This window comes from Chelonoidis abingdonii, chromosome 1, assembly GCF_003597395.2.
Source record: "Chelonoidis abingdonii isolate Lonesome George chromosome 1, CheloAbing_2.0, whole genome shotgun sequence".
NCBI classification, from domain to species: domain Eukaryota; kingdom Metazoa; phylum Chordata; order Testudines; family Testudinidae; genus Chelonoidis; species Chelonoidis abingdonii.
The window spans coordinates 138955430-138968739 of record NC_133769.1 but is presented as its reverse complement, the minus strand read 5'-3'; the positions used below and the strand labels follow the sequence as shown (position 1 = coordinate 138968739).

General features: G+C 45.5%; 1 protein-coding gene across 1 annotated transcript; it reads right to left on the bottom strand.

Moving 5' to 3' along the window:
• Positions 1 to 809: 809 nt before the first annotated feature.
• Positions 810 to 11048, bottom strand: LOC116825377 (TRPM8 channel-associated factor 2-like). Its single transcript, XM_075070696.1, has 5 exons — positions 11005 to 11048; positions 9744 to 10404; positions 6454 to 7427; positions 3675 to 3771; positions 810 to 1016 (listed from the first exon to the last, which is right to left on the bottom strand). The coding sequence occupies exons 2-4, from the start codon at positions 10358 to 10360 to the stop codon at positions 3701 to 3703; spliced, it is 1662 nt and encodes a 553-aa protein (XP_074926797.1). The 5' UTR covers positions 10361 to 10404; positions 11005 to 11048; the 3' UTR covers positions 810 to 1016; positions 3675 to 3700.
• Positions 11049 to 13310: the final 2262 nt, after the last annotated feature.

Sequence of the window (13310 nt, the reverse complement as noted above, 5' to 3'; positions counted from 1 at the left end):
AGCTGGTTTGCTGGATTCATTCTGCCAGTGTGCTCTCAAACTGTGGGTCAGGAGTCAAGACCTCAAATTGAGTCGCTAACCCATTTAATAATGGTGCTCAAGCTGACATTAGACTTGCGTGTGATCCGGGCCGCGCCGAGAGCCCACCACTGGGTTCAAAACCAAGGGCTAGCCCTGGCACGCAGGCTCAGGTTACAGCCTCACACCAGGGTTTATAGCCCTTGACTTATGCTTTCCCACTCACTGGGGGTGTGAGGTTTGGGGGACTCAGACTTCGTCCCCCTCTCAGGGTCGCCGTAGTAATTTTTGTTGTCAGAAGAGTTCGCGTGCATTTGAATGTTTGAGAACCTCTAAAAAGCAAGAGCTACGGTCTCCTTTCTGCACATGTTGTTTCCAAATCTTCTGCCTCTATCTCTCTTCCTCATTAGCAATTTTAGGTGCTCATCAAATAACTACTTGTCTCTGCTCTAATGTTGGTGAAAACATAAGGTATCAAGTTGCAGAGATACACTATTCTCTCTGACAGAGAGAAGAAGTTAGGAATACACAACAATATGCAATACATTACTAAAGAGGATTATTGCTCAAGAACGGCACTAGACTTAAACCAAGAACATATTTAAAGCGTTGGTGGCTGCAGGTGGTGAAAGAGGAGGCAGACAAATTACACCTTAAAAGAACTACTAAACTGATAAGCCACAAATCATGATAATTAGAGAGGCACGTCTCTGTGTCCTTCAAATCATCATAGTCAAGCACAGCTGCAAATACTGCTAAGAAGAGATGTGCAGACAATTTACCAAGCACACTTACCGTACCTGAAGAAAGTGAGCTGCCACAGCTCCTTTTACAGTAATCGACACTCCCCCCAGCTGGCTTCCCTTTTGGCACTATGAGTAAATGAGCCCCAGAGAGAGGAGTGGACATTTTCTGATCTTGATTCACATCTGTCTACACCACAGGGGGCGTTTCAGCTCCTCTGCTCTGCTGAGTCATCTGAGTGACACCCAACCCACCTGGAACTGAAAAGTGGCTGGTTAACGGGAACAACTGAGCAATTGAACTTTACACGACCATTGTTTAAACACTTTATCAAGGAAAAACTTCAGCACAGGAAGAGGACTGCAGGACCCCACACCAGACGCCCTGAAAGTGCTAGTCCTTTTGAAGATCTTTTGCCCCATCCAGGCAGACGAGGGAATTGAACCTGGACTAACCACGTCTTGGTTGGTGCCTCTAACCTGGGTCTAAAATTTTGGCGCATGCAACAAGATAGAGGCCTAATGTCAATCTCCCTGCTTTGTGATCCTCTGGAAGCTTATGCGTGAACCAGGGATCGGACACTTGAGGAGATGGCAAGTTTGCCATGCAAAGGCAGACATTCAGGGCAACCCGGGAACTGTAACCTAACAATGTATGGCACCAAAATGAGTTTTGTCGCATGCAGCATGACTGGCAGCCATAGCAGGAGTTTTTATGGACTTTGCATGGGCGTAGCTGGACTAATTTTAGGACTTCATCCTATTGTGCAGCTTGGCCCTAGCTCCCCTGGATTGCCAATGATGAGAGTTAGTGTTACATGCCTTTCAGGAGTCTACGCCAAGAAGACAGTATAATTTTAGGCTACATTTTAGTCCATGGTGCTTTAATTAAACAGTCATGGACAGCGCCATGGCTGTAAAAAAATTTATGGCCTGTGACCTGTCCACTGACTTCGTACTGTATATCCTGAATAATAAACTTGGGTGCTCTTGAAGGGGTGGCCCGGGATGCCACAGGTGCTCTTGGGAGGCGGCCCGGGCCTCCACTGGTGTTGGTGGGCCAAGGTGGGCGTAGGCCCGGGACCCGAACGGTGGGGGAAGCATGGGGGCCTGGCTGGGTGGGGCTCCCTAAAGGCTCTGCAGACCATAGGTGGACACGTGGACAAAGGGCACTGTCAATTCGCCCACCAGGCGCCAATGAGTTCCCACAATGGAGGGGGCAGCGCCTCAGGTGAGGCAAAGCAAAAGCGACCTGCTACACTCCACCTAGGAGCCGGACCGTGCTGAGCTGCTTCCGAGGCCCCCCCCTGAGTAAGTGCCACCCAGACCCTACCCCCTCCCAACAGACCCAACCCCATGGCCTCAGCCCTGAGCCCTCTCCCAACACACTCATATTCCTGCGTGCATGCAGGAGGAGGGGGAGTGGTGCAACAATGTGTATAGTGGGCTGCTTGAGGCCATTAAAACCAACTGTAAATTCTGTGAGTGATGGAAACCACTCAAGCCATGGGGTGCAGCACCTCTATTCTCACACCTTGGGAGAGAGTGCCAGTGGCCCAAAGAACTGACTACAGCAGCAGGTGGCTGACCTAGGGGCTGCCAAGCTGCTCAAGGCAGTTCTCAAGTCTGTCGCACTGCAGCTGCGAATTCAGAGACCCCGGAACGCTTCGAATCTGTGACTTCTGTAGACCCTCCTGGACAGACTCGCAGCCTTAGTTATAATCAAATGGAATCAATTGGAGCAATGACTGATACGTTGAGCTTACAGACTCACTGTTCGTCTTCTGCTTTAAGAGTCTGTATTTAAAGTGGCCCCATCTAAGGATAGGGAAAAGCACACGAGCCGTGGCCATTTATTACATTCCAGTGTATCATTTGATAAACGACAATATTAATACTTTGTTGCTTCCATAGCAGCTCGCTACTGAGCTCCCCCCCCCCCCCCCTTATCACACACCTTCAACAGCGCAATCATGATTCAATTTCACAAAAGCTCTGAAGAAGAAACTTTAGGCCCAGACAAATGAAGCCCTGGCTTTTTCCGAGGGTGCTGAGCACTCACAACTACAGTGAATCAGTCTAAAAACTCTACAAGTCATATTGCCTACGTCCCAGGCTTTAGCGCTGGCCTTAATCTCTACCTACAATGGGTCTTGCATGGATTATTTGTTTATGAAAGCTGCCTTCCAGCCACAGAAGATGCTCATCAGGTGATGCAGTTTAAGAATGGATCAGTTCCCATAGCCGAAGGGTACAGAAGGCAATGTGCATTACCACTGACCTCCCTCGCTGACTCCTTAACCCTATGGAGCAGGGATCCATTTTGCAGCTGCCGGTGAATTGAGGCAGATTTCATTGTGAGTCCAGTGATAGTCGACCTCACAAGCTCCAGGCTGTTCAATGCACTGTAATCACTCAGCTGTCCTACCTCATTATTGTTATTAACCATGTATGATGATATGGCTATTGAGAGCTCCAAGCTTGGGCTACAACGTGCAGAACTATACCCACATCTTGAAGGTATTGTAGGCACCCGACTTCTACCTGTTTCACTGGTAGTTTAGGGCTAAACTGCTTTTTGAGGATCTGGCCTAAATAAAAGATAGAGATAATTTGGTCCTAAACCAAGAGCTTATATTGTATGGACAGTTCATTAGAACTTAGTAAACAAGTCTTGTGCATCATGTCTTCCTACAAGAGAAGACAGAAATCTAAGCTCCCCTCTCTAACTGCGCTGTGTTCTTGCATGGTAAAATGCTCCTACAGAGACAAGAAGCCATTATCTTCCCCAGAGCGGAATATCCTCCAGGAGCAGAGCTGTACAATAAGGTGTCCTTTTTTATGTAATCACATTTCTGAGTCAGAACTAGAGTTCAAGAGAAGTAAAGGCGACAGAAAGGATGATTAGTTCACGCTGTAGGCCAACTCCAGTAACAGTGCTAGGAAATATAAAGGTCACTGGTGTTCCCACGCGGAAGGTAAAGTCCTGTGCTCCTCCATGCTGCATCACCTGGCATAAAACACAGAGGACAGGTCTAAACACAGAGCTACTCTTAAACACCTCGTCTGTTTTCCAGTATGTAAGGCTCAGGAGAATGGCATGGCCAGTTCTGCATGAGGAAAGGTCTTCTCTCACTGAATGTCATCGGGGGTGAAGAGTATTCCATGTGAGATGAGTAGGGGAGCAGGGAGGGCTAATACTTCCTGCTGCATTCTCCTAGGAAATTAAACTTCTTGTTTATGACATTACCATTATGCAGACATTGTAACAACTTGATTTGTATGAATTCTGCTGCTGCTGCAGAGCTGCAAGCAAAAGGGCAAATTACAATCCTTCAGTCTGGTTTCTTTAAACAACATCATTCAGGATCCTCACTCCTGGGTTCCTGCTCCTTAGCACAACCAAATGTACTCCCTTGGCAAAAATCTAAGGTCTGGAGATAGGGAGGTACAGCAGGAGCGAAAGACCTTACTGGTCATCACACACTAACTGCACATTAGATTAGATTATATGGACACACCACTGCAATAACACTCCATGCTTTTCTGAATTGAACAGCAGGTGAAGCTCAGCGAGGGTACCAATCAAAATATGAAACCTTACACTGTTGCCTCAGCAATGTAAAAACAAGAGCTGTAAAATATAGCTCACAAGGAAGAAAACCAACTTAGAGGGGGATGGATGAAAAGCCTGTTCAATAATATTTTCAAAGAAACAGAATATGGTGATTTCCAGAATTCCCAGTGATTCTCAACCTGGAGATGAAGAGGCGTGAGGGATAGCCAAAGAAGAGACTGCATTTTTACGTGATATGGAAGTGGTGGTGGTTGTTAAAAAGTTACAGGGCAGATTAGAGAACAGACCATTACCAGGAGACCTTTTTAGTCTGAACAGTAACATTGAAGGGTGTGTGTGTGTGTGTGTGTGTGTGAGAGAGAGAGAGCAGAGAGAGAGAAAACCAAATTTGATGAGGAAAAGCTTGGCCTACATAAAATAAGAGACATCCACATCCCTAAACAAAGGAACAACTTCTCTGGAGGCAGGAGAACTGGGCCTCTCCCTGTTTTGGAAATAAGTTCTGAATGCAAGAGCGTCAAGTGGGCTTCTCAACACAAACAAACAATAAGGCTGCAGGAGCATGTGGAGGGAGGACCATATTCTCCCTGCTGGAAATTCAGGAAGAGAACTACAAAATTGCTAGTTGTAGCAGTTTCCCTGTGACTAAATTCACATTATACAGCCTTCTAGTGCCATGCCAGGGAGGGGAAGCCAGAAGATGTACTTTGATACCATTTAGACATAGTTTCTTAGCAAATAGCACTGTCCAGTGACTTGGTATCAAATGAAATAAAAAGTTGGTGGACTTTCTGAGGGTTTAGTCTGCTCTAAGTAGATAGCTCAATAAGGTGCCCTTCAAATACCACCTTGGAGAGAATATAGGACTATGGGAAAAATAGTTCATCCTGACAATTCAAGATAATATAGCTTGACTAAAACATTTATCGAAAACAGATGATTCAAAACAGTAGTTCCAGCATGATAATAGACAATAATTAGATGTGAGCTTGCAATGTTATGCTTCAGCAAAACGGCAAATGTGAATTTTGGGGCTAACATGGGCAAAGGTTTATTTACATTGTAAAATATGAGGTAAGGGTCTCTCTCTCTGCTTTCTGGTGACTGCACCAGAAAATACTGGATTTCAGTATTGGGCATCTCTGTTCATTAAAATATCAGAACATGGAGGAATATAGAGAAAAAACAACAACATGGAATGATTAAGGCAGTGGCTTAATTGTGCCAGGGTTTTGCCAAGGCTGAGCCCGGGCACCTTTGGGCTTGCTGCATCAGTTATGAATGTAAAATATTGATTGACACCAGCACCTAATTGCTTGAGCCCAATAAACCTTTCATTGCAAACTGAACCACTGGATTAAGGGGTGGAGGATTGCTGATGAGATTAGGAAGGAAATGGGTAACGTGAAATCCTGTCTCGGTGGCAAAACTCTATGATTTGAGTTGGGCCAGGATTTTACCAATCGAGTGTAGCCAAAGATGCTGAAATATGGAGGTAGAAGGGGCTTTCTTTGAAATAGAGCTGATCAAAACCCAGGCTAAAATAGGGGAAACTTTTGCAGATTTTCATCAAACTGGTCAGAAGATGAAGGAGAAACACCAGCCAATTGTTGTTCTTGGCTTTTGTTGAAAAAAAATATTGATAAAAAATTGCTGAAAAGTTCTGATTTGAAAGCTGTAAACTCTGAGGAGAGCAATTGTTTAGAGTGTGCCAAAGGGATGTAATTAGCAGTAATGGAATGAGGCTGATGAAAATAAATTAAGGCTAAATGTTTAGAAATGTTTCCTGATTGCGTGGTGTATTAGATCATGGAATGAATTTTGTAGAGAAAATGCAGAAGTCCCATCACTCAAATAATTTAAAACTGGACTAGATAAAAATGGAGAATTGACTTTAAGGGGAAAGCCTAAACTAGTTCCAGAAGCAGAAATTAAATGTAACCTCAGAGGAGCCTTTCCATCTCTTGCATTTCTGCACACAATGTGACAGGTGTGATCTATGTGATCAGGGCTATGGAGAGTTATACACTGTTATACCCCGTGTTCTACAGGCCATTCCATGTTGAAACAGGGAGGGGGGGGGGAAGATTAGTGAGGAAGGACAGATTCTCTCACCTGAGTTTGTGCAGTTGATTTCCACAGTGGTGCTAGGGACTGTGGGGAGTTCACAGAGTGCTAGCCTCGCACAGTCGGATATAGTTTGGCATAATGCTGTAGCCACGTGAAGCAGCACAACCTCCTTGGAGTTCCCCTTGACTGGGTGTTCCTTGATCACTGGTGGGATCCCATTTCTCTGCACCATCTCATATAGGATATGGTACAATGAGGCGTAGACGTGGCCATTTTTGACTGGGATCTGAAGGACTTTGGCACAATCTCGGCTCAGTTTTTGAAGCCAGTCTGTCACTGGGGGCTGAAGTTCCTCCTTCTTGTCTAAGTGCTGCTGGAACTGAGTGAGTGCCCTGCGGAAGTGATAATGTCCTTGCTGCTCTTCGGGTCGTAATGCTGGGTATTTGCCTGCCTCCATGGTTTCCCCCAGAATGCTGATCCCGAATCCATTGAGGATTTTGTTGCCAGGATATTCAGCCAGAACGTTTTGGCCCTCATTCTCAGAAGCCCACCACCAAGCCTGACCTCCAATCAGCAGGCCCCCTCCTTCTGCCACAAACTCATGGATCTTCTTGGCCTCGTTGTCACTGTAGGACTGGCAGCAGTAGATGCTGAGATTGTCGGTAAGCTCTGAGATCTCGCACACCATCTGTCTTTGAGTCAGCAGGTCATGAAGGTTCTTCAGATTGGGATTGATGCCAGTTTTCCCTCTCTTCTCAGCACCCAACCAGTGAATGGCATTGAGGATGAAGTCTGTGAGTTTTGGGGTGCTAAGAAGGACCTCATGTGTAGCCACCACCACACGGCCCCGGCCATAATGAGCTGCTGCAAGAAAGCATTGATAGGTGCTGTCCAAGCCAAGGGGGAAGGCCAGTGTGCCATGGACCAGCAGGTGAGAGGGGACCCCATCTGTCACTATGTCTAGCTCTGACACACCTCTTAGGAGAAGGTTTAAGTCTCTGCTGAAATCTAGCCCATGCCTGCAAAACCAAGAGATGTTCCTGTCAGGCCACATGCCAGCACTGTCACAGCGTCATGAGATGGAAAAGGAAGATTCTGGCTAAGAGGGGTGAAAACATTATCTCTGCTCTGCCATATCCAAATATTCTGAAATCACTTCTACAAAGATCTCTTCACTTTGAGATCTACTGATGGAAACTTCTAGGCATTATTATTAGTTGCCTTCGCCGGAGAGACGGTGCTCCGCCTTTAGTTGCGATTGTTCTGAATAATCATTTTAAAGCAGGGGTTCTCAACCTTCATTTCACCATGGCCCCCTTCTGACAACAAAAATTACAACACGACCCCAAGAGATGGGACCATAGCCCGAGCTCTGCAGCCCCAGGTGTGTGTGGGGGCAAAGTTGAAGGCCAAAGTCCAAGCCCTGCCACCCAGGCTGAAGCCATTGAGGTGGTGGGACTCAGGCTTTGGCTTGAGCCCCGGGTGGTAGGGCTCGACCTTCAGCTAGAGCCCCGGTCCCCATCAAGTCTAACACCAGCCCTGATGACCCATTAAAACAGGATTGCACTGTTCTGTGGCAATTTCATGTCACTTTTCTTATCTCTTTATCCTATGTGATGTGGCACGGCAAAACCAGTGTAGCAGAGGGGTAAGGCGATGAGAATAAGAGATACGAAATAGAACAGGGTAAGGGGATTCATGAAGAGAGATGAAATACCAGATAGCAGAGCAGAGGATAAGGTATGAGGGATATTTTGTATTAATTAGTTCTGAGCTAATTTATATAATCAGAACTTAGAGAATTTCCTTTGTGCAGCAGTACAGGACTCATTGTATTTCAGAAAAGTACGTAACAGCATTTTGTCATGTGATCATCCATCTTTTATATATAAACAGACATTTGTGGAGCACAACTACTTACTATTTCCTCAACTGTTTCCTCAAACTTCTTTAGCAGGATTATGGTTTTATTTCTTTCCTGTTAATTCCTTTTTCCTCTCCCTGAGATAAGGACCCGCATACCCCCTGAAGTGCTGGAAAATAAAACCCTTTCCAACATTGCAGCAATTAAGAATATATTCTGCTCCTGAGGGTGTTTTGTGCCAAAAAAAATAAAAATTCTGCAAATTTTATTTGTCAAATAAATGTGGAGGTTCCAACATGGTATTGGGGAGCACAGGCCAGAGGTTGCACAGAGGTGGGAGATCACTGCAGCTCCCCCCGGCACACACACTCAGTGATGAGACTTCCCCCAACCCTGGCACAGCACAAGGACAGGGGATGCCACAGAAACACCCCAGGGCCCTGTCTCTCCGTGCCAGGTGCACCAGGTGTGGGGAGGCAGGCTCAGCAAGGTAGGATCCAAGTATGGAGGGGATCCAGGTGTGGGTTGAGAAGGTTCTGTGTGGGGCTATCTGGGTGTGGGAGGCCCAGTGGGGGATTCGAGTGCAGGGGGATCTGGATGCACAGGGGCTTGTTGAAGGGGGGGAGGGTTCAGGGGTGCAATGATAGTGGGACTCTGTGGTGGGTCCAGGTGAAGGTTATTGGGGCTCAGTGTGCCAGTCTGGATGTGTGGGGGATAGAAATTGGCAGGGGGGGGTTCTTGATGTGGACATCTCAGCAGTGGGAGGGTGTCTAGATGCTGGAGAAAGTGGGGCTGATGGGGGGGATCCAGGCACAGCTGGTTGGGGCTTGGTAGGGTGGGGATACCGGTGCAGGTGGCTCATCAGGATGGTCCAAATGCAGGGGGAGTGGGGCTCATCTGGAGGGTTCTGGGTGGAGGCAGATGAGGCTTGGCAGGAAGGTCCTGGTGTGAAGGAATCTGGATGAACAGGGATTGGGTGGATGGGGGAGTAGCTCCCTGTACACGGATTCCTTCCCCTGCAGCTGAGAAGCAATGGGTAAAGGAAGCACAGGAGTGTGTGTGCGGGAGGGAGTGTTTGCAGAGCTTCCAACAGCCAGGGGAGAAACCTGGGGGTGCGTCTGACACAATCCTGGATGCCATGCAAGGAAAGAGGAAGTCCTGTCCTCCCCAGACCAGCTGGGACAGCAGCTGAGTCAGGTGGAGGGTAGGAGCCCCCAGCCCCACAGTGATTTACCTCTTTGTTGGCTGCCCTGGGCTCCCAAAACATACTTCTGGGGAGGGTCTAATGAGCACTCAGATGATTTCCCTTTGCTTCCCCATCAGAGAGTCCTTTTTTTTGCAGGGAAGCAAAGAAATCTTCAGGGAACATAAAATCTGCGCATGTGCAGTGGCACAGAATTCCCCCAGGAGTAATTTTATTACAGCTTCAACTATAGGTTTTAATACATAGGAAATTATTTCAGATACTCACGGAGCGATCAAGGGAATTGCAGGCACTTTGTCTGAGATGCTGAAGATCCCCGTCTCACCATATACATCAGTGAAATAAACTCCTGCCACGCTGGTTATATGATTCCCAGGGAAATCGAACAGCACTCTCTCTGTCTTGTGTCCATAGGCCCAGTGCCAAGCCTGACCTCCAATGAGCAGACCCCCTCCTCTCTTCACAAACTGGATCAGCTCCCTCCCCTGTGCAGCATCATAGGCATCCATACAGTAAACTCCAAATGAGGCAATAAGCTCTGTACTTGGCTTCACTTGGGTGCCGGAACTACTGAGAATGCTCACCAGAGAGCTCAAGCTCTTCTGGACACCAACCACCGCTCCAGGGGAGGCACTGAGCCAACCCACAGCATTGTGTAGGAACCGAGCCATCTTGGAACTCCCCAGGTAGCTCTCATGAGAGACGACCACCATCCGGCCTTTCCCATACCGTGAGGCAGCGATCAGGACCTGCCCCTGGGGGTTCACCAGCACTGGGAAGGCAGTCTCGCCAGTGAGCAGCAGCTCACAAGGAACAGAGTCACCGGTAAGATCCCAGTCCTGGACACCGTCCACCAGCAAATCATAGGCAGCTGAAGGATTCATGTTCAGTTTTGTCTTGTCTACAGGAAAGACAAATAATAGTTTTTCTTATGGTAAAGACATTCAGAAGAGGATTTATTTGTCCGTCTTTGCCTCTACTGGATTAGTGTGAAGGATGCTCAGATACAAGCAAAGACCACAATCAATATGTCTCATTCCTAGCGGTTGAAACTCATCTGCCTCCACCTCCTCCCCCAGGGCCAAGGTTTACGGAGAGGTGATAGGGAGAGCTCTTTAGCTGGTCAGATTGCTACTGTATATAGCTCTGTCATAGGGTATGTGAGGCTGGCAGTCCAGAGCCAGCTCTTGGCCAGGGTACAGGCATTGGCTAACAAATAACATACTTATAACTGGAGACCTGGGCAATTCACCAGTATATTAGTTTTGCCCCAAATAGGTATTAGTCTTATATGACTATGTTTAATATTTAGATTCTATGAAATGGTTGTAAGTTGCTGCATGCATTAGTCTCACTAGTAATGTCTATAAGAAAATATGTAAGTTTTGCCTTAGATGTTTGAAAATGTTTGCCTCAAAACTTGTGAAGTCAGGCCTGAGAATCGTCCCTCACTGAGCCCATCCAGAAGGACTATTAAAATCAGATTGGCTATAAAGGAACATTGCAATAGAAATAATGGCCCCATCACTCCTGGGAAATCCTACATGAAAGGAAGCTTGTTCTGTGGGATTGGAAGCTGAATGAAGGAAATAAAACAAAATCACAGGAAAATTTTCCATCGTTTTAGCTGTTTGTATTCTGAAGGGCCAGAGACTCCAAACTGAAGCCTGAGATACCCAGGGACTGATTCCTATTTCTGCCCTGAAAGACACTTTGAATTGACAGATCACTATAACTCTGTCACTCTTAGAATGTATGTGGTAATTCATTTGTGTATGTATGTTTTCTTGCTTTAACCTGTAAGTAACTCTCTTATTCCCTTTTCCTAGATAATAAAGCATTTGTCAGAGAAAAACGTAGTTTTTATTTTTTGGTTGGGTGCAGCAGAGTCAGATACTTTATTTATTCTCAAGCAATTGCAAAGAGGGAGAGAGTGCACTAGGACACAGGGTTTCCCCCTCCTAGGCAGGTCTCCCTACAGGTAAACAATTACAGCAAGCATTTATGCCTTCTGTTACCTATAATAATGAGCAACAGTTGCATTTTGTTTCTACATAGGCTTTTTTATTATTTTATTTTTATTTAGACGCCAATTTACATTCCTCATTATCGACACAAGATTGCAATGACTTCTCCCGCAGTTCTTTCCCACTCACCTCACACAATCCTCGCTTCTACAAATCTCGCGTTATTCGGGTTACAGTTAGTCTCTGTGAGCAAGAGTCAGGCTGTCTCGCATTAAGATCCCCTACTAATCCCTGTCCGTTCTTTCTTTACTTCCACACCCCGCCCCCCCCGTTTGTACTTTTAGTACAACAGATATTTTTAAACTTTTATTTGCGTTAAGCCATGAGTTTTAGATTTTAGGTTTGAAATTTTAATTATAGGAGTTTTAATTGGATGTCGCTTCATACACTCCTCGCTTCTACAAATCTCATGTTATTAAGGTTACAGTTAGCCTAACTCTTGCTAACAAAGATAGTCTTGCATTAAAATCCCCTACAAATCCCCTCAGTTCTTTCTTTACTTCCACACAGTATATAGATCAGTGGTTCCCAAACTTGTTTACCAACAGTGGCCAATGCCAGGTGCCCCAGAGGGAGGTAATGATCAAGTGATCTCTCTCTTGCCATCCATTTCCACCCCCTGACAAACAGAGGCTAGGGACACCATTCCTTACCCATCCTGGCTAATAGTCATTAATGGACTAACCCCGAATTTAACCAGTCCTTAAAACCTATAGCTAGCCTTCACAACATCCTGCAGCTCTATGTTGATACTGTGCTCGTGTGAAAACTTCTTTTTGGTTTTAAACCTGCTCCTAAATTCATTGGTGACCTAGTTTGTGTAATGGAATAACTAAATAATTTCCTTATCTACTCTCCCACATCACTCATGACTTATATACCGTTATATATCCCTACTTAGTCTCTTCTTTCCAAGCAAAAGTCTAGTCCTTTAATCTTCCTCATATAGACCCGTTCCAAACCCCTAATCATTTTAGTTGCTCTCTCTGAACCTTTTTAGTGCCAGTATAATAATTTTTTTTTTTTAAATGAGAGACAATCTGTATGCAGTATTCAAATGTGGCGACCATGATTTATAATAGGCAAAAGATATTCTCAATCTATTCTCTATCCTTTAAAAGATCTAACATCCTGTTCTTGTTATGACCACCTCGCCACTGCAAGACATTCAAAACTAACACATGCCAAGATCTTTTCCTGACTCTATAGCTAAATAACCCCCATTATATGTATGTATAGTTGGGTTTTTTTCCAATGTGCATCTACTTACAATTACCCACACTAATTCATTTGCCATTGTTGCCCAATACTTATTTTGTGGATCTTTTGAAGTTCTTCAACAGTCGCTTGGTCTAACTACATTGAGCAGTTAGCATCATCTGCAAAATTGCCACCCACATTTACCCCTTTCCCAGATCATTTATGAATAAGTTGAATAGGACGGTCCTAGGACTCACCCTTGGGGAACAGCACTACATTAACTCCTCCCTCTGATGAATTACAAAATCCTCCTGTTTTTCCTGTTCTTTTAAAGTTCTCAATCCATGAAAAAGACTTTCCTCTTATCCATGAATAATCTACGAAGAACCTTGTGAGGGACCTTGTCAAAGCTTCTGAAATCTAAGTACACATGTCCCTGATCACCTGTGCACTGTTGGTGACCCTTCAAGAAATCTAATAGATTAGTAAGACATGATTCCCTACAGAAACCATATGACATTGCAACATTAGTGCTCCTATACTGACAATTTTATCTTTACTATTGTTTGACTAATTGCCCAGAACTGACGTTAGACTTACCGTCGTA

What these genes read in the sequence shown, in the direction of transcription:
- LOC116825377 (XM_075070696.1), bottom strand. Translation starts at nt 10,360, where the DNA reads ATGAATCCTTCAGCTGCCTATGATTTGCTGGTGGACGGTGTCCAGGAC. An exon ending in GCAATTCCCTTGATCGCTCC is followed by an intron (nt 7,428 to 9,743) that starts GTGAGTATCTGA and finishes TTGGTTTTGCAG; the next exon opens with GCATGGGCTAGATTTCAGCA. An exon ending in AATCAACTGCACAAACTCAG is followed by an intron (nt 3,772 to 6,453) that starts GTGAGAGAATCT and finishes GTTTTATGCCAG; the next exon opens with GTGATGCAGCATGGAGGAGC.